This window comes from Lithobates pipiens, unplaced genomic scaffold (assembly GCF_037356315.1).
Source record: "Lithobates pipiens isolate NorthernLeopardFrog02 unplaced genomic scaffold, aLitPip1_a1.2 Scaffold_22, whole genome shotgun sequence".
Taxonomy (NCBI): domain Eukaryota; kingdom Metazoa; phylum Chordata; class Amphibia; order Anura; family Ranidae; genus Lithobates; species Lithobates pipiens.
Genome location: NW_027507784.1, coordinates 57,109,443 through 57,137,085, shown reverse-complemented (window position 1 = coordinate 57,137,085; position 27,643 = coordinate 57,109,443). Strand labels below are relative to the sequence as shown.

The 27,643-nt window shown below is 41.2% G+C and overlaps 1 protein-coding gene across 8 annotated transcripts in view; it reads left to right on the top strand.

The window, feature by feature from the left end:
• The window catches only part of PKP4 (plakophilin 4), a 474,949-nt gene that overhangs the window by 353,316 nt on the left and 93,990 nt on the right, over window positions 1-27,643 (top strand). For 6 of the 8 annotated variants that reach the window (XM_077447646.1, XM_077447645.1, XM_077447648.1 and 3 more), the window contains one exon: window positions 10,755-10,971. In XM_077447646.1, the coding sequence (XP_077303772.1) occupies window positions 10,755-10,971 (217 nt within the window). The remainder of the gene's footprint in view (window positions 1-10,754; window positions 10,972-27,643) is intronic. The other 2 variants (XM_077447649.1, XM_077447647.1) reach the window with 1 other exon arrangement.

The following is a 27,643-nucleotide window of genomic DNA, read 5'->3' as shown; positions in this document are numbered from 1 at the left end:
AGATTGGAAGGGTTCCTTTTCCAAACTGCTGTTTTTAAATCACTCCACAGGTGCTCTATGGGATTTAGATCTGGACTCACTGTTGGCCAGTTCAGTACTCTCCAGTGCTTTGTCTTAAACCATTTCTGGGTGCTTTTCGACATGTGCTTTGGGTCATTGTCCTTCTTTAAGACTCATGTCCTCTGATGAAGACCGAACTTTCTGACACTAGGCTCTCCAGAATTCTTTGCTAGTCTTCAGATTTCATAATACCATGCACTGTAAAGACATCCACTGCTTGAAGCAGCAAAGCAACCCCCCAAACATCAGTGAAACTCCACCATGTTTGAATGTAGGGACTGTTCTTTACTTTAAAGGCCTCATTTCTTTTTCCGAAAATAATAGAATGATGTGCTTTACCAAAAAGCTGCAATTTTGTTTTGTCTGTCCACAGCACATTCTCCCAAATCAATTTTGGCTTCCTCAGGTAAGTTTTGGCAAGCTGGATCAATTGGAAGCGATTTATCTTGGTCTGATTTTTTTACATCTCAAAACCTGACATTTTTACAAGTGCAAACATTTTATATGCACTGTACATACACAGACCAAGTGGTACTAGATTCCAGTAGCGGTAATATAAATTGTTACAAACAAAATAATGTGTTTATATCTGACAATGTGTCAGTAATGCTCCCTGCAAACATGGCAGTATGGATAGTTGTACATGATATTTTATAACAGAGGTCAGTAGCTTATGCGATATTGCACATCCTCCTCCAGTGATCTCTCCACAGCTGATCTTTCAGTAATGCTAACACATTGCTGCCATCAAGGGTCTGAATGTTTTATCTATTTTATGAGTGTACCAGGAGCACAGAGAATCCATGAAAGAGGGGTTCAGAGACAAATCTCCTTGCCACTGTGGTTTGAGCGATGCATACCTAGTCCAGGGAAACTTATTTTTATTAAATGTATTTATTACAGGTAATTATATAGCGCTGACAATTTTATGCAGAATCGGTGGCTGCCCTAAAGTAGCTTACAAACTAAAGGTCCCCACTTCACATATTGTACAGTGCCTTGAAAAATTATTCATACTAATTGAAAGTTTCCACATTTTGTCATGTTACAACCAAAAACGTAAATTTATTTTATTGGGATTTTATGTGATAGACCAACACAAAGTGGCACATAATTGTGAAGTAGAAGAAAAATGATAAATGATTTGCAATTTTTTTTTACAAATAAATAAAAATGTGTAGCGTGCATTTGTATTCAGCCCCCCTTTAGACACCCCTAACAAAAATCTAGTGGAATCAATTGTGGGATACAGCTGCAATTCTGTGGGGTGTTTTTTTTTTTTTGGTGTAGCCCTATAGCTTCTTATGGTACCTTTTTTTTTTTATTTTTTTTTTATTTTTTTTTTTTTTTTTATTATTATTATTATTATAGAGTGTGTATAGAAGGTTTAGAATTGGGGGTTACAAACATGTTGATTGTGATCTACCTATCGCTCACAGCCATGTTGGGGCATGGAAAGTTTTGCAAATTTGAAAAAAACATTTACCAGGCACTGGTCTCTCACTACCCGAGTATCTTTTGAGTGACAGTTAGAAGTCTGCTGGGGTTGCTGACAACACATCCAAGATGTTGACACCTTGGTGCAATCTCAGGAAGGCATTTACAGGTAAATAACATGCATAAAATATCTTCAATACACATATAATGTTATGGGTAGGTTTTGTTCAGGTGAATGGTCTAGCAACAGGGACTTTCCACGTTTATTCAGACTTTTCAAATATCTTTTGCATCCAATGAGGATCTACAAAATGTGTCCCTTAATCGTAGGGTTATGTCTACAGCTATCTACAGTTGGCATTGGAATGTTAACACATACTAATATCTAAAAGCTGGAGGGAAAAAAAATGTAGGTGCTACCTTTGGCAACCAATTAAATTCCAGTGGATTTTTTTGCAGGGCATTTAAAAATTAACTCCTCTGTCATGCCTTTACTACATTTGATAGACCCCAGCCACAATTAGTATTCAGTTATGATCCGGAGTCTTCAACCATTAATTCGTATAGTTCCTTGCAGCTCTTTCTTCTGCATATTTGTAGCTGTGAGCTTCATATTAAGGTTTAGGTCGCTTTTAGGTTTTACTACGCAATATAAATTGTGAAATAAAAGCCCTTGAACAGCTCTCTTTTAATAAAAGGCAGAGTTATAGCAAAGTTGCTCCAGTCTGACGTGCCCATTAAAAAATAAAGACTTGTCTGCTCTTCTGTGTTCTGATCCTTGACCATTCTGTGTGCCTGAACTCTATAAATGGCTTGTGTATGCAGCCCGGTCTATCTTGTGTCTTGTCAGAGACAGGCCTCCCATTAGCCTCACTGACCTCATGCAAATAACCTTCCCTATTAAACATCCATTAGGTGTGCTGGTGTAATGTGCCTGTCAGCACTGGCTATGGTGCTATCATAACATGCTGTTGTGAAAAAGGGTAAATGCTTAACTTATTACTGTCTTACCCTTCCACTTCGCGTTTTTTAATGATTGCCTGTTCCAGGTCATTAGCACTTCTGTGTATGATGCATTCTGAGCTTTGAAGGCTTCTAGTAAACCTGTAATTTTGCAAACGCTTATAAACTGCTGCTTGAAGAATTTTAAAGTGTACCTGTTATGAAATTAACATTTACATTTTTTGATAAAGAAAATAAAGCACTTTAAAACTAGCTGTTAACTGTGGCTTTAAGCACTGTGGAGAAACTCCTCCTCAAAGCTGTCATTTTTTTTGTCGGTGAGGGTTCGGCGGCCTTTTAATGTAAACAAACAGGTGCTTGTGAGCTGTTAAGGCTTCTTCACCACACACACATTGTGATAACGTGCAGTAACACACCATGCCTGCATTGCTGTACTATTTATTTTAAATATAACCCCAGCACAGCTCCACATAATGCCTATATTACACCATACTGCAATGTGCAATTTGTGATGTGCTTCACTGCAGAATGAAGAAACCTGCACTACATTTTTGTGCCCTGAGGTCCATTGCATTTTATTCATTTTAAAAGGGTTCTCTAATGCAATGTGCCTCAGCTAGGGAGGCCAGGGGTGGCTTGTTGCAAGTTCACTTTAAAAGTTTCATGAACACAATGAGAGCCCTAAAACCTGCAGCACACTGATGTACACATTTCATGTTCAAATGGCCAAGTCAAGCTCTTCCTCCTATTGTAATGGATTTGCCCAAATTACAAATAGGGGGTTAGAGGGATCACTAGAAGAAGAAAACCTTAAGTGCTCTTGGGGTAGGCATAAAGAAAATAGCAGCTAGTATTACTGGGTGCCTTTTCTGGATTTTATCCAATTAAACTTTTTTTATAGCTTTTATGAAGTTACAGATTTACTTTAAACTGACTTCAGAATTTTAACACTACATTTTACCTTTATCCTAGAATATTAAATATAATTTATTTTCACTACAAAATAGGCTTAATTCACTAAACTGTATCATTTGTGCCTTAGTCGCTACATTCAGTAATGAGAGCTGAAAGTAGCTATAGAATAAAAATCTTTTTTCTTTATGTACAATTACCTTTTGCATCCCCTGTGTGAGTGATGTAGTGAATGTTTGCCTTTTAACCACTTGAAGACCAGGCGTCTTTTTCAGACTCAGTGTTTACAAGTTAAAAACACGTGGTGTTTTTTTTTTTTGCTAGAAAATTACTTAGAACCCCAAACATTATATATTTTTTTTTCTAACACCCTAGAGAATAAAATGGCGGTCATTGCAATACTTTTGGGCACACTGAATTTGCGCAGCGGTCTTACAAGCACACTTTTTTTGTTTGGAAAAAATGCACTTTTTTTAAATAAAAAAAAAATAAGACAACGGTAAACTTAGCCCATTTTTTTTTTATATTGTGAAAGATAATGTTATGCCAAGTAAATTGATACCCAACATGTCACGTTTCAAAATTGCGCCCGCTTGTGGAATGGCGTCAAACTTTTACCCTTAAAAATCTCCATAGGCAACATTTAAAAAAAATCTACAGGTTGCATGTTTTGAGTTACAGAGGAGGTCTAGGGCTAGAATTATTGCTCTCTCTCGCTAATGATCACGGCGATACCTCACGTGTGGTTTGTCCAGTTTCCATGCAGGTGCTACTCATGTAAACATCCCTTGTAATAGAAAAAAAGCATGGCAGGTCCTCTCAAATATGAGATCTGGGGTCAAAAAGTCCTCAGATCTCATATTTGGACTTAAATGCAAAAAAAAAAAAATTGTCATTTGAAAAAATAACTGAAAAATTACCCTTTAAGACGTATGGGCGGAAGTGACGTTTTTACGTCGGTTCCTCCCTGCTATGGTATGGACATGGGGGGACCATCTTGGCCTCACGCTTATCCATACCCAGACACGGGCAGGTCTCAATCGCCTCCACTGGTGCTCATGGCTCCGGTAAGCGGTAGAGGGCGCGGGGGAGCAGTGGGAAGGGGGGTGGCCCCTCTCCCGCTGCCGATAATGGTGATCTTGCGGCAAATCCGTTGCAGAGACCACCATTATCGTAAACAGAACCTCCGGCTCCAAAGATGAATAACTCGGTTGTGGCAGCAGCTGCTGCTGTTACCGAGGTATCCATCAAAGTGCCGCTCGGCAAGTGGTTAATATGCTTTTTCTCCTGTAAAAATCGTATGAGGGCAGAATTTTCAATATGAAACCAAGATCAAGAACAGACCTAAAAATAACAGGTGGTCTTAGAAAGTATGTTACTGTTACTGAAGGCTTGGAATAGACATCCAGCAGAGGTAGTGAGTCATTCAACCATAAATGGCTTCAAACGTGCTTGGGACAACCAGATGTATACTCAAAAGGTAACAAAAAAAAAAATACAAAAACATGTATAAATAAATATAAAAAAACTCCATGGGCCGCGTCTCTTTTTCTGACGTTGCTTTTCTATGTTTCTGGGAGCAAACGGAATCTAGAGCAGTCATGCGTGGCAGTCAGTTTCTATCTTTCATTTTTAAATGAGCATGCTAAAGATAGAAACTGATTGGTTGCCATGCACAGCTGCTCCAGATTTTGTCTTCTAGAGTTTTGATAAATTCCCCCATTGTCCAGTTCCCTCACTATCATTTGTGATTATAACCTATTCTTCTTTGAATATCCAATGTATGTGCATACAGTGACTCACATTAGTTTCAAACTCCATTTAAATATAAAATGCTCACCTTGGCAGATGGTTGAATCATGTAAGTACACTCGCAGAAAAGGGGTAAAAACAAGTGAGCTCTGTCTTGGCTCTACAGTAGCAATGTGCAATCAATAATAATGCAGGGATAGGTGGCATGTCATTCCTCACCTCTATTTCTCAGTGGAGCGCATTCAGAGGACTGTTGGCAGCAATAGGAACACCCATAAATTGGGCTTCTGACAGGGGAGGAGCGGTTTGGGCAGTAATCAGAGAAATATAAATACGATTTATTACAGTTAATTAGCATTTCAACGTTTGGATATTTTAACATAAAACTATAGACCAGAATTTAAGGTATGAAGGCAATTTCGTTTTATTTTTTTTATTTTTACTTTGGACAGAGTGAAGTAGGATTAGAACACCATTTTTTTTTTATTGCTGTCCGTGCCCCCAGTAGGGGAGATTCACCCTGGCTATTTTACAGTTTTTATCAAAAGTAAAAGAAAATCCCAAATTTTGGGTTGTCCCAAAAACAGTAATAGATGGGAGATCTTCAAATGATGACACTAGTTCTGGTAACCTGAGGAGCACAAAGGGATTGCCTTCATTTGCAGGGAGTTCCTCTCACTTCCTGTTTTGGCAATGGGACAGGAGGTGGAGATAAATCAACCCCATGGGACACAGATGGCATAAAAATAAAATAATAAAACGTCAGGGATTATAACACTCCCTTACTCTAGCCAATATGAAAAAAGTTTGACTAGAGTTCTACTTTAATTTGTAATTACTCATGGGATCTCTTCCTTAATACATTCTATATATTTACTGTTTTACCAGCCAAAGATTTGTAGTTCTGTACAGCCAGTCTTCTGCTTTACACTCATTTTCCGCACTGCAGCACTAGACAGGTGACATTCACGGTTCTTGATTAAGCAGTTAATCTTTGTGGTTCAGCATTGCAGCTTTCTATGTCTCCTGTTTCCAGCTTTCTCAGTGGACAGTGAAAAAATAGCAATACTTGTATTCACCAAGCAGTAAGCTCACAAACAAATTAGCAGTTTTTCTGACAAGTATAAGATTGAATGAACTTGAAAATCTTTGAGAAAGTAAAGTTGTAGATATGTATTTTTCGACTCTGTATTTAAATTTTTGACTGGAGTTCCGTTTTTAATTTCCTATTTCCACAATCGTATGCAAAGCTGAAATCTGAATATGAGTGAGTACTTGTAGACTCTGTGCTAATAAAGCACTAATATAGTTAACAAACCTGTTTTCTGGTATTGTTTTGGGGAACTTGCAGCAATTAGGCTCTGTTCACACCTGGGCATTCCAAAATCGCGACAAAATGCAGGATGTGTTGGCGATGCCATTACTTCTAATGGCACCCCAATTGAGGTGTGATTTTACTGCCTTTTGGATCGTGCTGCAATCGGGGCAAGTGAATATGTGAAGCTTGTTGCTCAAAAAGGAGCAGGAGCTTCTTTTGGGCGCCAGTGTTGCGTGTTTGCGATTGCAGAGTGATTTATTGCAGCAAAATGGTACCATGATTGGGGTGCCATTATAAGTAATAGCACTGCAAACATGTCCTGGGATTGTGGAGCTGTGGGCAGAATCGCACACGATTCCGGAATGCCAAGGTGTGATGACCCTCTTTCTTAGTCCAGAAAGTAAGCAGATACAATTGTGTGAACAGAATTATTTTGGTAAAACACTTATATGCATTTCAACCTTGTATACAGTTTGGCTGTCCTAAAAAGAACCCTTGCTTATCTCCTGAAAATACTCATCCCCTAGCTCAGTGATGGCGAACCCTGGCACCCCAGATGTTTTGGAACTACATTTCCCATGATGCTCATCTACACTGCAGAGTGCATGAGCATCATGGGAAATGTAGTTCCAAAACATCTGGGGTGCCAAGGTTCATCCATCTCTGTTCTAGCTATTATGCTGCCTGAGGCTACCTATAAAAAAAAAACACAAATAAGCACATTACTTTCCTTCAGTGTGATGTGTCCTTTGTGCTTCTGTCTTATAGTTCAGTTGAAATATTCCATCTTCTGATGCCTCCACCCCAACCTAACTTTGCTGCCACCATCTTCCGGTATGGGAGTGGGTTATTGGAACTGAGGCGCTGTCACAGGCACTCATCAAGAATGAATACATTAAACTTGACCTTTAAATGGAGGCTGAGCAGATGATTGAATGGTCCAACCCCTCAACTCATGGATCATGTTTTATTTATATACGCTGTAGTACTGACGTCTATAAATGGAGGAGGTAGGCAGAATGGGCGCTGGACCAGAAGATTACAGGAGTGGTGGGGGCACTGGAGGACAAAAGATTCCTATTCAAATAGAAGACTGAAGCACAAGGAACACCTCATACATGACAGTAAAGCCGGGTACACACTACAGTTTTTACCTGCTGGATTGCATGAAAAAAAACTGTCCGATTTGATCGGAGCCACGGTAATAACCATTCAAGGTTAGTCCTGTAATCTCCCCTGCTGAGCTGTTGTATTCTGACAGGACGACCAGCCCCCTGCCAGAACAACTTCGATCAGCGCTCTGCTATTGGCTAAGAGCGCTGATCGGGAGTCAGACGACTACTGGTTTTCCAGCAAACACGTCCAACAGAAGCTGGCCAAATAGCGGGCTTCTGTCTGACGGACCAAAATACACACGGGCAGAATGTCAGCCGTTATTTTTTTGAACCAGCAAATGTCTCCCAACATTCTGCCCGTGTGTATGGGGCTTAAAGTGTTTTAAAGTCTCTGGGTTTTCTTTCTATACCTGCCCTGTGTAGTGTTTTTTCACAGAGCAGCCCAGATTCCCCTCTTCTCGGGTCCCTCTTCAGCTCTCCTGGCCACTCCCTAGCAAGCAGCTTGCTATTGGGGTGCCTGAGCCAAGCTGCAGCTCCGTGTTTCCATTTAGACACGAAGCCCCAGTTCGGCCTTGTCCCCTCTCTCTCCTGATTGACCAACTGGCTTTGATTGACAGCAGCAGGAACCAATGGCACTGCTGCTGTGTCTCAGCCAATTAGGAGGGAGAGTCACGCACTGGCAAGCCACTTGTGGACATTGCTGGATAGAAATGGGGCTCAGGTAAGTATTAGGATGGCTGCTGCATACAGAAGTCTTTATCTTAATGCATGCAATGTATTAAGATAAAAAAAAAACCTTCTGCCTTTACAACCACTTTGCGTAATGTATCTTGTTTATTGTAGGTAAACGTGGGCTTTAAAAAAAAATTCAGATCATGAATTTTAACTTCACTTTTTGAAAGTTTCTACCTGCTCAGTGACAGACCACAAGTATTTTCAGAAGAAGGTTGCCTTGTTCCTCTTTCCCTTTCTGTAAAAGTAATACAATCTTTCATTGTGTTTTAGTTGTGGTAAGAAACTGTCACCATTGGAGAGAACCTGTGCAAACCTAGTAGGTGCCATTATGGCTCTACATGCAGTTATTCATCAGGTCACAAATTTCTCTGCTTAAAGAGGATCTTCACTACATCTGAGCACCACAAATCGAAAAGTATTTAATTTTTAATATTCAAAGCAAACTTCTCCATCCATCCATGTCTCTCTGCTTTATTTTGTTGAGAAATCACTTTGAAAAATACCCCCCCAGCATTTCTGGTCATGGCCATCTTGAGTAAGGGCAGATGATTAATGTAGCATTTACTTCCTGGAATCCATCTGCCCTTAGCTCAAGAATGCATCCAGGAGAGGGTGCTTAGCTGAGGAAACCCCTCCTGAAGGCTCCTGGGATGTATGGCATCACTTGCCTAGCCAAGAAACCAGGAAGTAACTGAACAAATGTAAAAATTTTAAAACAATAAATCCTATGTATTTACTAATGCTAGCGGCATCAGGAATAGGATAAACAATGTTGATTGGGAGAGTAAAGTTCCTCTTTAACGTGATTCTTTCGTGAGAATCTTGTAGGCTGTCATTGCTGAATGCTTGGTTTGAGACTTCTAGTTCTGACTGATGCTTTGAATGTAATGTTTTTGAAGCTACTGACCTGTGTTAAGTCATTTACATGCAACATGCTTGTCCTGGGTCAGTGACTCAAAACTGTTTAAGCAAGACAGTCAAGTCATGTTCTTCAGGAGTCCAGCAGTGGTAGTCTCCTTACTACTTGTGAAAATGTCACTTCAACTCCTTACTGACAGCTAACTCATTTACAATACATAGATTTCCCTTGAGATAATGTCATGGCAGGACTCTTCCAAGATTGCCAGCCAAAGGGAACCTTAATGACTGGTAGGTAAATAACATTAATCTTTAATTTGATTATAATAAAGGGTTGAGGAAATTATGGATTTAGGTGAGAGTTTAGGTCTGCTGCAAGTAAGCGCAATAAAAATCCCTAAATACATTTATCCTAGACTGCATGTGGTTTTTACGGACTAGAACTATGCATTATTTCTTAGATACAGGTGGATAAGGTCAATTATTACCATCTTGCAACTACTATCACAAACCCATTAAAAAAAAAAAAAATCTTCAAGCCTATAGTTTCCATTTTAAAGTAAACCTGTGACTAAGGTTTGTAGTTAAAATGGAGTAAATGATTAAATATTGCATAAGAAAAGTCTACCTTCAGTAAAAAAATAAAAAATAAAAATACACATAAAAATGTTCAGTAGAGTAAAAGTGTCATGTGGCCCATCCATTACCATGCACCTGTTAGGTTAGAAAAGCCACTTATCAAAACCAAGGGACTGTAGGTATACCCAGGAGATGCGAGGGGCAGAGCCAAGCTCAGGTTTTTACAAAAAGTCAAGATTTGCATAAAACCAAAGTTGCGTTTACAGTATGTCTGGATGGATTAACTGATCCTTTTGATATGAGGCTTCTACACAAGGTATTTTTTTTTTTTTATTGTATGGTCATTTTTGGGACAAATGTACTTTAAACAAATGTTTTCCACTGTTTTGTAGTTGAAGAACGTGTAAATGTATTTTCTTTATCTTTAAAACACTGTTTAGCAGATAATACTTGATGTGTGCAAGGCATGCACATAACATTGTGGGAGGATCTGATAAACTGTGAGCATTGATAGAATTATGGAGCCTTGAGGTAACATCTTCACTGTCGATCATACTCGATGGATGATAACTGAAGGAAACTGTGATTCCCATACCAATCAGTTGGCTTCTGTTTGTCACTTTGTTTTCCAATCAAACTAAGCCCTTGGTTGTTTTCTATGGACAATGGCTTCACTTTTCCCAGTTTGAATTCATTATTCGTATTTACCAAATAAGACTTGTGCTGTGTCTGTCTGCATGCTACAGTGACCTCACTCCATTAGTCGATTAATCCAATGTTCCTTAATGAATTGGAGTAAGCCTTTGCATCCTGCAGCTCTCCCGCTGTCACTCTGTCATGGCAGCTGTTGGCTGCATAGCTGCGGTTCATGTCAGATTAATGTTAAATGTTTTTGAATAACTGTCACCTTCACCATCTTGTCTTAATACTGTCCACTTTGTGTGGGATTTTTATGTTCCTGTAACAATCACAGCAGGTGTCCTATTTGAAGAGCGCAGGCATGATTTTGTGTTTTGTTTTGCTAGGGTCGGGTAATCTTCAAAGGACATTGAGTCAGCGTAACACACTTGCATACCAAAGAAATAATTATGCTCTCAACACTGCAGCTACCTATGCAGAGCCATACAGATCAATGCCGTTCCGGGTATCTGAAGGCAGCTACAACAGGATGCCACATGGGGCCCCGGCAGACGATGGAACAACAAGGTCACCATCTATTGACAGCATCCAGAAAGATCCCAGGTAAGTAGATGGCATGGGTGTTGCACATCATTTCTGTGGATATAAGGGTCAGGCCTCATAATGAGGAGTTGCCCTTGATTTAGCAAGTGTTCTGGAGATTGTTTAATCTGCATATTAATTATTCAGTGGATAGCTTTTTTCTTTTTTTTTTTTCTTGCTGGGATGGACTTATTTTGCACTGTGTTTCATGGCAAAGTTTTTCAGCACAACAACACTACCAATTTAAGAAATTAATTCTCTTCTATAAATAGAATTTGACACTTGAATTTAAGTGCAGTTGGGGGAAAAAAGGTTACTATTGTACACAGTTGTTGGTTACTTCCGAAGCTTTCTCTAGAGGTGTACCTGGAAGCTGCGGACTCCTGATATACTTCGGAGGGTGATTTGTTGTGTGGGCATGATCTGATCACCCTTTTTGTAATTATGACAGCAGACCGCTCCATAAACAGAAATATTCTGCTCAGCCAATTGTTACTTTATATGTCAATAAGAGGGGAGAGTGGGGAAGACAGATTCTGCTTGCAATACACATATTGTATGCACGGAAATAATGAGTTGGCAAGACGTGTTTACCTACCTGCTCAGTTGTTGTTCTACTAAAGTGGGTGGCCACCAGCTGCTTTTGTCACAGGCACAAGTGACTGTTTCTGTAAGAAAAGGACAGTTACATGACAGTCTTCCCATGTTTATGGGCAGCTTTAAACTTATACTGCCCCCTCCCCTCATATTTCAGAATGAACTCACATTTGACTATTCTCTTCAGCCCTTTGGTCCTTTTTGGGCTATATAAGCCTAAAAAGCTCTGAAGCAGAAATGTGTCCTTATGTTACTGAATACAAAGTGAGCGCACAGCTACTAGGTAAAGGGAAGTGTTAGCTGCACATGGGCACAGTAGCATTTGCACTGACATTTTAAAATTAAACCTTGCACTGATCTACATCATTACATCATTACAGTCAACTGCGTCAAAGTAATACTGCTCCAGCCAGTCCCCACTGTACTCTGCAAAATGCCAAATACTTGCTTATAGCATACTTTAGTGGAAATACACTGATCAGCTATAACTTTGACCACTGACAGATTAAGTGAATAGCAATAATTATCTTGTTACAATGGCATCTGAAAGGCTTGAGATATATTAGACAGCAAGTAAATATGTGCCAGAAGTTGGTGTTGAAAGCAGAAAAACTGCATTGCAGTTTGTTGTGTATGCTGTGCAGCTGCAGACTTGTCAGGTGCCTATGCTGACCCGTGTCCACAGCCAAACGAACCTGCAGTGGGCAAGTGAGTGTTAGAACTGGACCAATGAGCAATGGAAGAAGGTGGCCTGGTCTGGAGAATCATGATTTATTTTAAATCATGTGCGTGGCTGGGTGTGTGTGCACCGCTTACCTGGGGAAGAGATGGTACCAGGATGCAATTTGGGAATCTGACGCTTTGGGCGATATACTGCTTGGAAATCTTGATCCTGACATTAATGAGGATGTTACTTTGACATGTACCACCTGCATAAACATAATTATTGCTGACCAAGTAATCCCTTTATGAAAAATTTTAATTTTAGATAGTAGCGATAATGTGCCTTGCCACACTGCAAAAATGGTTTGAGACTCATTTGAGGAATACAGTGAGTTGAAGGTGTTGACTTGGCCTCCAAATCTCAATTCAACCACGTATCTCTGGGTTGTGCTGGAAAAAAAAGTCACATCCATGGAGATCCCACCGCACAACTTACAGGACTTATTATTTGGTGTCAGATACCACAACATAAATTCAGAGGTCTAGTGGCGTCAGGGCTGTTTTGGCAGCAAAAGGGGGAGATTTACTCAGTTTTAGATGGGTGGTCATAGATTTATAGCCAATTGGTGTATAGTGCTAATATAGAGCAGACACAGTTGGATGGGATCTACAAACTCGGGTCTGGACACAGATCTATACTTTCAAATAGAGCCAGAGAAATATGCACTTATTTCATGCATTTTCATAGGTCACAACTGTCCCTGGTTTCCAGGGACTGTCCCCCATATGGAATAAAGTCCCTCTGTCCCTCATTTGTCCCTAATTTTGGTCTGAAATGTATAGTTATATATAAAATGCACTATTTCTCTATTCAAAAAAATGTTTTACATTGCTAAATCTTTCATCCATTTTCTAAATTGCTGCATTCGTAAATTTAAAGCGTAGTCCCACCCAAAAATGGAACTTCCACTTATCTGATCCCCCCCCCCCCCCCCCCCCGCTATGTGTAGCTGCTGATTTTTAAAGGGCAGGCGGAACGCCTCTTTAAAAAGACAGTAGTGGTATTAAAGCACTTGCAAGTTTAACCATTAATATTTTTTTTTTCCTACTTTTGGGAATAGGTGTCCCTCATTCCCATCTCAGGGATAGCCCCAAGGCCTATCCCTTCCCTGCCATTGTTATTCTGCCTTATGGAGAATCATCTGGTATAATTGTCTTTTTGCAGCCCTCCTTCCATCCTTCTATTTACTGATCAGTTGTGAGAGTAGAAGCAGAGAAAAGCCAACAGGGATTTATGGTGATATAGTTTGCTTCCTCATAAACTAAGCCACATGGAAGATCATTGAGAATCTGTGTCTATTATGGGTTAGTGACTGCTATAACATAGTAGCCAAGGTCAGTTTGCCTGAATTGCGCAAATGGGTTAGCTGTGAATTGCAGGCGAGACGGAGCCTTTTTTCGCTTCTCAAGTAAAATTGACACTCCTTTTGCATACCAAATAAAGAGGCCATAATTGTAAAAATCTACTAAACATGAAGATTGTATTTTTCTTCAGATCTTTTACAACTATTTTAAATTCCTCCTCGGTAGTACAGGATGTCTAGCAATTTTGTGTTTTACTGACCGTAATATAATATTGTGACAGTATGTTAATAAACATATAAAATGACTATATATCGGATTACCTGCTGCTGGTAAATGTACAGGAACCACCACCTATTTGTTTCTGCTGTGTTTACACAGAGCCGACTGTCAGTTTCTTTGGTTTCTTTGGTTTGTTTGTTTGTTTTGTTTTGTTTTTTACTATGGTATGATTTTTCCATCCCATTTCTTTATGGCATCCCAAAGATGTATACTAAAATCGAATTGCTAAATGTCCTATATACAACTATTGTGAGTAAAGAACCTCACTTTCATCCTGAAAATAAGATGCATCTGATATTGCCTGTCCTATTAGAGACTATCTCCCATCTCTGATCTTTTATGCCGTGTACACAGGATCGGAATTTTGGTCGGAAAAAGCTCTGATGGTTTTCCCGATGGAATTTCCGACAGGATTTCACTCAAGCTGCCTTGCATACACACGGTCACACCAAATTCCGACTGTCAAGAACGCGGTGGCGTACAACACCTACGACGGGACTAGCAAAAAAGTTCAGCCAATAGCTTCCATCACATATTTGAATCTGAGCATGCGTGAGTTTTTGCATGTCTGAATTGCATACACACAAACGCATTTTCGGATAGGAACCTTTTCTGACTGAAAAATTGAGAACATGCTCTCAATCTTTAGCTGGCTGAAATTCGGCCAGCAAAAGTCTGATGAAGCATACACACGATCGCATTTTCCGATAAAAAGCTCTCATTGGTCTTTTGCTGGCCAAATTTCCGATCATGTGTACGCGACATTAAAATAGAAATGATAGCAACACCCAGATACTCAGTAATATATTTGTTTTTCTGATAAAATGGGATATAGTAAATCCTTTTATTTTCTCTTTCTGTCAAACCCACCTGGCTGTCTTTGAAATGTTAGACTCTAAGTTTTTTTTAACTGTTACAGTTGGCAGTTGCTTCACAAGGGTTTCGGCAACAATAAAAAACAGTGCGCACGCCTTTGTTTTTTTTCCCCACACTCCTTTGGAGAGCTGTCTTCATTTAGAGCTCCAGTTTGAACTTACAACTGGAGACACTTTGGGTAACAGCAGAGAATTATCAGCACTTTTGAGTTTTTTTTTACTTTCTGTTGTCTCTGTTAAAGGAAATTAATGCAAATCTCAGCAACAGGACATATATCAAAATCCTAACCGACTGGGGTTTTAATTCCCTACTCAGTCTAAATTAAGAGAAAAAGTTTTGAGTTTGGGCCTGCTTTTATACCACTGCCCCTCTCCCTACCCTAGACACTGACAAAATATTCCTTAAAGCGGAGGTCCACCCTAAAATGGACCTCCGCTCATCGGAATCCCCCCCCCCTCCGGCGCCACAATTGGCACCTTTCAGGGGGGAGGGGGGTGCAGGTACCTGGATAATCCAGGTAACTGCACCCACTTCCGGGATAGCTGTCTGCGGAAAGGGGCGTAGATTACGCCCCTTTCCGCAACTGCCCGCCCCTTTGCGCAAGTGCCCCGCTGCCTGCTGGGAAACACACAGTTCCCAGAGGCAGCGGGGACCGTCCGGATTGCGCCGCGCAGCTCGCGCATGCGCAGTAGGGAACCGGGAAATGAAGCCGAAAGGCTCCATTTCCTGATTCCCATACTAAAGATGGCGGCGGCAGGACCCGACAGACGACCTAGCGATCGGCTTAGGGGGCCGACATCGCGGGCGCGCTGGACAGGTAAGTGTCACTATTTTAAAAGTCAGCAGCTGCAGTATTTGTAGCTGCTGGCTTTTAAAAAAAAAAAAGAGAGAAAGTTAATTGTATTTTCAGTCATACTGTATGTAATATAGCATGATTTACCCCAAAGCTTAGTTAACACTGATGTGATATAGGATCTGACTTGTGAAACCCCAAGTTGGGTGACATGTGAAATTTAATGTTTCCCTATAAGAGCTGTCTTAACTGATACTACACAAGTCTGTCCAACTTTGGAGAAGGTTCCTGCGCTACTTTGGTCTTACTTTGATATGACTTTAATGCCGTAATGTAAAAAGTGACATCAAAGTCGGACTCCAAAGTTGCACTGAAAGTCGTGCGACTTTTCAGTCGAGCTAGTGTGAACCGAGCCTAAAGCAATATTTTACATTTTTTATGCACGCTCAGGCATACTTATTCTATCCAGTGCATAGTTTTGTAGATTGGCCACTGCAGTGACTCTGCCTAGAGCTGCCATACACATTAGGATTTCTTTTATATTTGCCTGCAGGCTGAATGAGAAATCGGTAGATTCCCTTGTCCAGGCTAGACGGCATTGATGAAGGAGTCGCCCTTGCTAGATATTGTATTTAGACAGCTGGCTACTTGTGACTGTCAGAATACCTGAAAGGTGACTAACTGGATGCAGTCACTGCTCTGCCAAGAATTTTCAATCCAACTGCTTTAATTTTCAGATAAAAGTTTGTCAAGATAGGTAGTGCCTACAGGGCCACATACGACTTGAATTTTGGCCGATTCCTGCTGAGTCTGCCAACATTTGAGCTGTATATGGTCAGCTTAATTGCTAAACTACTGTTGAGATAAGATATCTGCTACAGAGGGAGTGCATAATTCATAAATGTTTATTTCTGTAATCAATATAACCCCTGCTGAAAGAAAGGAGTGCTGTCATTGCTAACATCCTCTTGAATGACAGCCTAATGGGTGTGTCTGGCCTCAATATTTTTTGTGTTTTTGACCTGGTACAAGCATGCTTCGAGGGGAGTCCTAACACCTGATTTCCACACTTTTTCCAGCTCAGTGACTCAGTAAAAATGCTGTAGCTAGAGAATCATTGACAGCCAGGCAACTGGAATTTTCAGAAAAATAGGTCCCCAATGGCAGTCCTTATAATTTATCATAATGCAGGTTTCCTTAGATGGCTGGTAGTCTACTGTGAATCTCGTCAGAAATCCTCCCTCTTGTCATAATTGTTCTATGAATAAATATGACATAGTTCTACATTGAGTGTACAGTAAAGTATTTATATGCTGTACTTGTTGGTTTACCTGAGCTGGTATGATTGTTTGGCACTGGCATTTGTTATTTTCTCAGGAAAAGCCTGGTAGTCTTCTGAAAGGTGCTGTGATGTTTTCATTTCATGTTCCAGCAAGGCTCTGGCGAATTGTCAGGTAACCCACAAGAGTTCAAAACCTTTTACCTGTCTAAATGTTGCTTTACAATGTACTGTATTTTTGCCTAGTATTTTATGAGACTTACTAAAAGAAGGGAAATCAGAGTAATAAGAAAAGTGAGTAGAAGTAGAAAATAGGCGTTGATCACATTGTGTGTACAGTGTTAGAAAGTTTATTTTATTTACTTATTTGTTCAACATATTTTAGAAATTGGTGTTCTATCATTGGTGTTTCCATTACATTTTTATGGACAGCATGTTGGGCTTTGTTTTAATAAGAAGGCCCAGTGCTGACTGTTTGCTTAATAACAGACTATATGAATGAATCTGTTAAGTGGTCGGCTTCGTTGCTAGGACAGAGGGAAGCAGTGCGCCTCTTTAGGTTTGTTGCTAGCACAAAAGCTTTTGAGACACTTTACTAAGCTTGAAGCTGTTGCATCAAGTTGTAAATGTCAATGTTTATTTAAAATATTTACCTTATTTCAAAGAAATTCTATATTTCTTGAAATGTAATACTGAATGTAAGAAGTAAAACAAAATGCATACAAACCATAATGTATGCCCAAATTTAGCAGATGTGTATGAGTTGGTTGGTTTGACGATAAAGCTTGGCCATACACTGATTGATATTGGGCTGGTTCTGTAGAGACTGGCGGAGTCTTGATTATTGTGTGGCTGTCCCCGTCTGTTCCACAGGCATTCATTTGACTTATTTTCAAAGGGACATACTGGAGAAATTTTGCCAGTCAGCAGCTGCAGCCAATGATCAATGTGGTCTTGTGCAGCGGGTCCTACTGTCAGAATATAATGTCCCAGCGAGGAAAGTTTCCTCCATTTTTCCTTGTTTGGGTTGATGGAGGAATCTGATTTTATTTAAAAAAGGTAATTGTCTGACCAATTTGCTTACCTTCATATTGTTTACATTGTATAAATACATCATAGGTCTCATATTATAAATAATACACTGTTTAAAAACAAATAAATAAATTGAAAGTTTTTTTGTGTTTAATCTAGTTCACCTGTCCTTTTAATTTACAATGATAAAGTACCATGCGCTAAGGTTATCAATAGTTTCAATACAATCTATTAGGATGCCTTATGCAGAGCCGATGTTTTCTTGTTGTATTCACCTGTCCATTTTTATTTTTATTTTTTGCTTATTTGATAATCCAAAACTGTCCCCAGCCTGAAGTCATATTGCAGACTGTTCTTTCTTCTTTGCGAGTACTTTTGGGATAATGTGTTTAGCGCCATATTGATTTTTGATATTCACTGCATGGGAGTTGTCCTATGGCACCTGATAGTGCTGTACATTTTGTGTAAAGCGATCATTTATTTCCCTTGTTCAGTGTTGTGTGATGCTTTGTGATTGGATTTGCTTTGTAAGCTTACATTGTAATGTGTTTGTTGGAAGACAGGCTTTGTCAGCTAAATAGAATCACACTGTAATATACAGCTAAGTCTTCAGGCTGGCGGCAAAGGCTGTACTACTAGGACAATCTTTATGTACAATGCCTCTTGTATAAAAGCTTCAATCAGTTAAGCAGGTTCAGCAGCAACAGGACGAATTTCGATTTGTCTATGGGTAGGCTGGTTATACTGAGGTTGATCCATTGATCAACTTTAGTACAACCAGCCTGTCAGGTGATTTTTTGCCTGATCACTACTGGCGACTATAGCCGCCAGTAGTGATCATTGTATTCTGCCAGTGGGGAAAGCTGTCTACCGGCAGTACACAATAGTGTTACGGGAGGGATTCCCCCATCAACACAGTCAGTGTTTAACCTTAGTTGAAGAAAAGAAAATTGCATAATGTATGACCTGCCTTAGATTCCAGCCATTTCTAGTGTAAATTACAAAATGAACGTGGAGCTCCGCTTTAACTTGTACGAAGAAAGATAAAATTTTTAGAAAACCTTTTAGTCTCCCATGCCGAGTAGAATCTGGTGTTGCTGGTCCCGTCTTTTTATTTTTATTTTTTGTTTTGTTTTTCCATGATGTACCAGCTTGTAGCCAATCACAGAGTTCTTCTATATTAAAATAACTTTTCGAGTAATCACAGCCTTCATCATGCGTGCCAGATTAGTCATGTGGATTCCAGAATTATAACATTTTTAGCTAGTGCTAATGCCTTAATTATCAAGAACCAACCATCATGTTCTTATGCTCGCTAGATGAGCAGTCTCATGCAATGTTGCCAATAATTTAACATTAAAGGATCTATCCAGATTGTGGGCTTGGTTGGAAGGGAAAGTATAGTTCATTTTGCAATATAAATTAAAAAAAATTCATTAAGGCCATATCCAAATTTTTTTTTTAAACTGTCCTGTCAGTTTTATGTGGTCACATTCTGGACCGCCCACTGTAGTTATACGTCAGTACCTTGAAGAGGAGTATCGTTATGGCAGCAGCTAGCTGCCATAACTCCGGTATCCTCTTCTTCAGCGGGGGGTCCGCTTCAAGTTAAAAGTGGTCTCTGCTGCAGATTTGCCCCAAGATCACTTTTATCTGCGGGAGGAGAGAGGCTCCCCCGCCGGTGATGGCGATCGGATATTGTCCCTCGTGTGTGTGACATGGAGACGAGGGGCAGATGGCCCCCATATGCCTCCAAATCAAAACGTCACTTCCGCCCATAGCTTTTAAAGGGCCATTTTTTTAAATGACAAATTTTTTTTTTTATTGTATTTTAGTGTAAATATGAGATCTGAGGTCTTTTTGACCCAAGATCTCATATTTAACCACTTCATTACCCGCCCATGGTCATATGACGTCCGCAGGAGGGATCTCCCATCCTGGGCAGGCATTATATGACGTCCTGGGCTTCCCGGCCTTCTAGGGGGCGCGCCCACCTCATTGCTTGGGGCCCGGTGCGTGTTTCCGGTGGCCGTGATGTCCGCCGCTCACCCGTGATTACCTGTGAACACAGCAAGACCATGGACCTGTGTGTGTAAATAAAACAGATCCACATCCTGTCAGGTGAGAGGAGACCAATTGTGTCTCCTCTCCTTGTTGGGCTCCTTTCACATTGGGGCGGTGCGGCCGTCGTCCGGAAAGCGCCGCTATTTTTAGCGGCACTTTACCGTTATAGCGGCGGTCTGCGGCCGCTAGTGGGGTGCTTTTAACCCCCGCTAGCGGGCGAAAAAGGGTTGAAACCACCCGCAAAGTGCTGCTGCAGCGACACTTTGCCGGCGGTGTAGCCGCGCTGTCCCATTGATTTCAATGGGTAGGAGCGGTTTAGAAGCAGTGAATACACCGCTCCTTTCACCGCTCCAAAGATGCAGCTAGCAGGACTTTTTTCACCGTCCTGCTAGCGCACCGCTCCAGTGTGAAAGCCCCTCGGGCTTTCATACTGGAGTGAAAGGGGCCGTTTTTTTCAGGCGCTACACAGGTGCTATTTTTAGCGCTGTAGTGCCTGAAAACCACCCCAGTGTGAAAGGGGCCTTAGACTCACTCCCCAGGAAACCTAATTAACCCTTCGATCACCCCCTAGTGTTAACCCCTTCCCTGCCAGTCACATTTACACAGTAATCCTTGCAATTTTATAGCACTGATCGCTGTATAAATGTGGTCCCAAAAGTGACCAATATGTCTGTCGCAAAGTCAGTCACAAAAAAATCGTATATAGCCACCATTACTATTAAAAAAAAAAAAAAATAATAATAAAATGTTTTTAAATAAAAATGCCATAAATCTATCCCGTATTTTGTAGACGCTTTAACTTTTGCACAAATCAATATACGCTTATTGCAATTATTTATTTTTTTTTCATAATTTCTTTTTTTTTTACCAGAAATATGTAGAATACATATCGGCCTAAACTGGGGGAAAAATGATTTAAAAAAAAAAAAAGATTGGGATATTTATAGCAAAAAGTAAAAAATTTGTTTTTTTAAAATTTGTCGCTCCTCTTTTGTTTATAGCGCAAAAAATTAAAAACATAGAGGTGATTAGATACCACCAAACGAAAGCTCTATTTGTGGGGAAAATAACAAATTCATTTGGGTACAGTGTGGCATGACCATGCAATTGTCATTCAAAGTGCGACAGCGCTGAAAACTAAAAATTGGTCTGGGCAGGAAGGGGGTGAAAATGCCCTGTATTGAAGTGGTTAAGACGTCCTGTCATGCTTTTTTGTATTACAACGGATGTTTACATTCCTTGTAATAGCAATAAAAGGGACAATTAAAAAAAAAAAAAACTGTGTAAAAATAAAAAAGAAAAAATGTTAAACGCACCCCGTCCCAATGAGCTCACGTGCAGAAGCGAACTCATACGTGCGTAGCGCCCGCATATGAAAACGGTGTGGTATTGCCGCGATTAGTAGAGCGAGAGCAATAATTCTAGTCCTAGACCTCCTCTAACTCAAAACATGCAACCTGTAGAATTTTTTAAACGTTGCATATGGAGATATTTAAGGGTAAAAGTTTGCCGCTATTCCACGAGCGGGTGCAATTTTGAAACGTGACATGTTGAATATCAATTCACTCAGTGTAACATTATCTTTCACAATATAAAGAAAAAAACTGGGCTAACTTTACTGTTTACTGTGTCTTACTTTTAATTAAAAAAGTGTATTTTTTCATAAAAAAGTGCACTTGTAAGACCGCTGCGCAAATACGGTGTGAGAAAGTGTTGCAACGACTGCCATTTTATTCTCTAGGTTGTTAGAAACAAATGTATAATGTTTGGGGGTTCTTTTCTAATTTTTTAGCAAAACCGTTTTTAACATGTACCGTATATACTCGAGTATAGGTCGACTCGAATATAAGCCGAGGCCCCTAATTTACCACAAAAAAACTGGGAAAACTTATTGACTCGTGTATAAGCCGAAGATGAGACATGCAGCAGCTACTGTTACAGCTTAAAAGAGTGGAAAAGAGGGTCAACAATGCCCATCTGCAGCTGCATACCTCCCTGTGTACCTCCCTGTGTCCATTGCAGCCTACCTGTGTCCTGTGCATGCCTCTGTGTCCTTCTGCAGCTCCGTGTGCCATTGTGTGCCGTTTTGCACCGATCAGCATGTATCAGCATGTCATAAAAACATGCCAGGATTCAAAAGCCGCACCTCTCCTCGTCTGACAGACGGCGGCCATTCCACTATTCAAAAGCCGCGCCTCCCTGTCTGTGATAGGCGGAACACTCAATTTCCCAGCAGTCAGTGTTCCGCTTATCACGGACATCCTCTCATCCTCGTCCGTAGTATGAGGATGAGAGGATGTCCGTGATAGGCGGAACACTGACTGCTGGGAAATTGAGTGTTCCGCCTATCACAGACAGGGAGGCGCAGCTTTTGAACAGTGGAATGGCCGCCCTCTGTCTGCACGACACGCTGATCAGGTAGGCAGACAGCGGTGACTCGAGTATAAGCCGAGGGGGGCACTTTCAGCCTAAAAAAAGGGGCTGAAAATCTCGGCTTATACTCGAGTATATACGGTAAACAACAAATCTCAGAGAGAGGCTTGGTCCTTAAGTGTTTAACCAATTAAGGACTGCCTCACGCCGATGTACGTCGGCAGAATGGCACGGCTGGACACAATCACGTACAGGTACATTGCCTTTAAGAGCCCAGCCGTGGGTCGCGCGCCGGAGGCGGCGCACTCGCAACCTGGTCCTGAGCTCTGTGGGCGCGGGACCCGCAGACCCGATCACCGCCAGTGTCCCGCGATCGGGTCACAGAGCTGAAGAACAGGGAGAGGTAAATGTAAAAAAACCTCTCCTCATGCTTCCTAGTGTGGCTGTCACTGATCATCTGTTCCCTGTTATGGGGAAAGACTATCAGTGACCTCACATGCCAAGCCATGCCCCCTAGTGGTTAACCCCTTCACTGCCAGTGAAATTTTTACAGTAATCTGTGCATTTTTAATCGCACTGATCGCTGTATTAATGCCAATGGTCCCAAAAATGTGTCAAATTTGTCCGACATGTCCGCCATAATGTTGCAGTCACACTAAAAATTGCTGATCGCCGCCATTACTAGTAAAAAAAAATAATAATAAAAATGCCATAAAGCTATCCCCTATTTTGTAGACGCTATAACTTTTGCGCAAACCAATCAAGCGCTTATTGCGTTTTTTTTTACCAAAAATATGTAGAAGTAGAGGTCGACCGATATATCGGCCGATATTTGCCGTTTTTTTAAATACCGTATATACTCGAGTATAAGCCGAGATTTTCAGCCTCTTTTTTGAGGCTGAAAGTGCCCCCCTCGGCTTATACTCGAGTCATCGCTGTCTGCCCGCTCGATCAGCGTGTCGAGCAGACAGACAGCGGCCATTCTATAGTTCAAAAGCCGCGCCTCCGGCTCCGCCTTCGCCTGTGATAGGCGGAACACTGAATTTCCCAGCAGCCTGTGTTCCGCCTATCACGGACATCGTATCATCCTCGTACTACGGACGAGGATGATACGATGTCCGTGATAGGCGGAACACAGGCTGCTGGGAAATTCAGTGTTCCGCCTATCACAGGCGAAGGCGGAGGCGCGGCTTTTGAATTTTACAATGGCCGCCGAGGCGCCGACGAAGAGGGCACGGGACGGAGGCAAGGCAAGGCACGACACGGGACGGGGGCAAGGCACGACACGGGACGGGGGCAAGGCACGACACGGGACGGGGGCAAGGCACGACACGGGACGGGGGCAAGGCACGACACGGGACGGGGGCAAGGCACGACACGGGACGGGGGCAAGGCACGACACGGGACGGGGGCAAGGCACGACACGGGACGGAGGCAAGGCACGGCACGGGACGGAGGCAAGGAGGCAAGGCACGGGACGGAGGCTCGGGACAAAGGTAGGCTGGACACACACACACACACACACACACACACACACACACACACACACACACACACACACACACACACACACACACACACACACACACACACACACACACACGGATGGATACACACACACACACACACACACACACACACACACACACACACACACACACACACACGGATGGATACACACACACACACACACACACACACGGATGGATACACACACACACACACACACACACACGGATGGATACACACACACACACAGGGATGGATGGATACACACACACACACAGGGATGGATGGATGGAGACACACACACACAGGGATGGATGGATGGATGGATGGAGACACACACACACAGGGATGGATGGATGGATGGACACACACACAGGGATGGATGGACGGACACACAGGGATGGACGGACACACAGGGATGGACGGACACACACACAGGGATGGACAGGCATGTCTCACCCTCGGCTTATACACGAGTCAATAAGTTTGCCAGTTTTTTTGGGGGTAAATTGGGGGCCTCGGCTTATATTCGGGTCGGCCTATACTCGAGTATATACGGTAATCGGCATCGGCCGATTTGTGCTGATAAAAAGCCGATTTAGAACTACAGCGGGACTTTGAAATGACTTCTGTATAGAATGGTCTAAGTTGACTGAGTCGTCATAGCAACCCTTTCCTCCACTCTGGGCAGACTGCCAAGAAAAGAACAGAAAGATACAATGTTTACACTTCAATGAATTAAGTCATCTCTGTGTGTAGAAGTTCTCAGTTTAACCATTTAAAGACTAAATCTTTTCTGACGCTTGTTGCTTACAAGTAAAAAATCCTGTATTTTCTGCCAGAAAATCACTCAGACCCCCCCAAAAAGGATATATATTTTTTTAGCAGAGATCCTAGGGAATAAAATAGCGGTTGTTGCAATATTTTATGTCACACGGCATTTGCACAGAGGTCTTTCAAATGCATTTTTTTGGGAAAAAAATACACCATTTAAAGAATAAAAATAAAATAAAAACAGTAAAGTTAGCCCATTTTTTTTTTTTTTGTCCAAAAGTTTTGACTACCTGTTTTTATTTTATTTATATATATATATATATATATATATATATATATATATATATATATATATATATATATATATATATATATATAATTTTTTTTTATCTAAATCATACATACAAGTAAACTGATTGGAGGTTTGTTTTGTTTAATAAATGTTTAAGTGTAAGAAATTTTCTGTATCACGTATGAAGGCCGCTTTCACACTGGAGCGGACAGGCGTTGATGGTAAAACGCAAGTTTTAGCGGCTCTTTACCATCATTTTAGCGGTGCTATTTGGCTGCTAGTGGGGCACATATAACCCAGCTAGCGACCAAGGAAGAGGTTTAATGCGCCCATGAAGCACCGCTGCCAAATCGCATTGCATGCGCTTCGGCAGTGGTGCCCATTCATATCAATGGGCAGGAGTGGTGGATGAGCGGTATACACCACTCTAAACGTGCTGCTTGCAGGACTTTTTTTTAAGATCCTGCCAGTGCATCGCCTCAGTGTGAAAGCACTCTGTCTTTCACACAGACTGCAGGGGAGCCATTTTACAGGCACTTTACAGGCGCTATTTTTAGCCCAAAAGCGCCTTAAAACGCCCCAGTGGGAAAGGTGTGTTAGATCAAGGGGGATTAAAAATAAATAAATAAATAAAATAAAATAAAATCGGCCTAACATATCGGCCCAAAAAAATCGGCATCATATATCGGCTATCGGCCGCCATGATTTCTAAATATCGGCATCGGCCAGAGAAAAACCCATATCGGTCGACCTCTATGTAGAAGAATACGTATCGGCCTAAACTGAGGAAAAAAATTTTTTTTTTATATATTTTTGGGGGATATTTATTATAGCAAAAAGTAAAAAATATTGCATATTTTTCAAAATTGTCACTCTATTTTTGTTTATAGCGCAAAAAATAAAAACCGCAGAGGTGATCAAATACCACCAAAAGAAAGCTCTATTTGTGGGAAAAAGACGCCAATTTTGTTTGGGAGCCACGTCGCACGACCGCGCAATTGTCCGTTAAAGCGACGCAGTACCGAATCACAAAAGGGGTCTGGTCCTTTAGCTGGAAAATGGTCCGGGGCTTAAGTGGTTAAAGGAGTAAATTGCTCCTCTGGCAGGTTAAACGTTGCACTCATACTCTCCTGGCTGAACTGCTTGCTAGAGAAAACAAAAAGGTACATTTTACAGAGTACTGCTAAAGTACAATTAACATTTCTAGATGTTTCCTATACCGTAGCAAATCAAGCATGATACGTTCAGGTCTTGTCCCGCCCCCAGCCTGTGACTGGATGGGGAAAGGAAAAGCAGCAGGCTGATGAGCTCATCTCTATCACTCTTCTGTTTCCCACTATCAGTATGTTACTTGTACTCCAGCACATTGTGCTGATTTTCCTCCCCCCATTCTGACCTCCGCTGTACAGCTATTGTAAGTAGATGACAGCAAGTGAACTTCAGGTAATTACACTGCTTGCATTTATTTTTATTCTTTATTCAAGTCGCGCAAATAGGTATGGTACAGACCTTGATTACAGCCTCCATTACTTGTTCCATCAAAAGCAAAAGCAGTCATCATTTACAGTGCATAGTATCATGGAACTAGGTGAATTCATAATTGAAAGAAAGAAAAACAATCGTTACCTGTTGACTATGTTGACATACATTAAGAAACCATTTTTCCCTGAGATTTGCACCTATCACTAGAGAAAGTTATAAACATTGCGTATCCTACACAAACCTTCTGTAATACAGGTATCTAAATGGGAGGTGCTTACCACCCCAGGGAGCACAATGTCCAGAACATTTTACATATGTTAAGTACAGGAAGAAAAAGGGGGATAATAAGATGGATAATCCCATGTGGGATCAAGGGACGCAGCTATCACTATAAGAGGGGGGAAAAAAAGGGCTGGGGGGATGAGAAGGAAGGGAGAAGGTGAAGAAAAGTAGAATCTCTGGGAATGTCCAGCGTGCCCTGGCGTACCAGAGAGGGCAACATTTTACATCAGTCCATTTAATCGGGAGGATTCAGCAAATCATAGCATGTCATGAAAGTAAAGGCCATCCATAGAAGCCAGCTGTCTGTGAATTTGGCGCCTCTGTTTTATTAAAGTATAACTCAAGGCAAAAAATTTTGTGTTGGAATGTTAGTTGTCTGTACCCCCATTAGGGAGATTCCTCTTCTCCTGTTTGCTACTATCATTGAAAGTAAAACAAGATACCAAATTTTGGGTTGTCCCCAGAAAAGTAATGGGGGGGGGGGAATCGTTCAATGGGGTCACTGGTTCTGGTGGTCAGGACGTGAAGGAAAATTTCCACAATGGGACCCAGATGGTGAAAAAAAATCTGACAGGAGTTACAACTCCCTCATTACTCTAAAATGAAAAAAAATGGTTTGTCCATAGTCCTACTTTAAGTTCTACTTTAAGTTCTACTTTAAGTGGTCATCGATCCTTCCATGGTCCTGATTTCAGTTTAGTGCACCAATAACTCAACAAGGGGAGTGAGGTTTGTTTCCATCGGTCAGGAATACATACCCATGCTGAATGTCAGCAAACTTTTCCTTTATCAGGATCTGATTTGCATGGCATAAGTATCCTATAGGGTTTGTACCAAGGTCCATGGACGTCAGTTGATCTCACATTTTGGACACCTATCCAGTATGTCTCTAAGGCAGAGAATTACCAGAAATGTACAGAATGCCCAGTTCCTTTTAACATCACCAGCACCTTTTTGAGACCTCCAGGTAAATTTTGTTCAACTTCACTGGGATATCAATTTGTAACCCTGTTCTTGGAACCGGTTGGCTAAT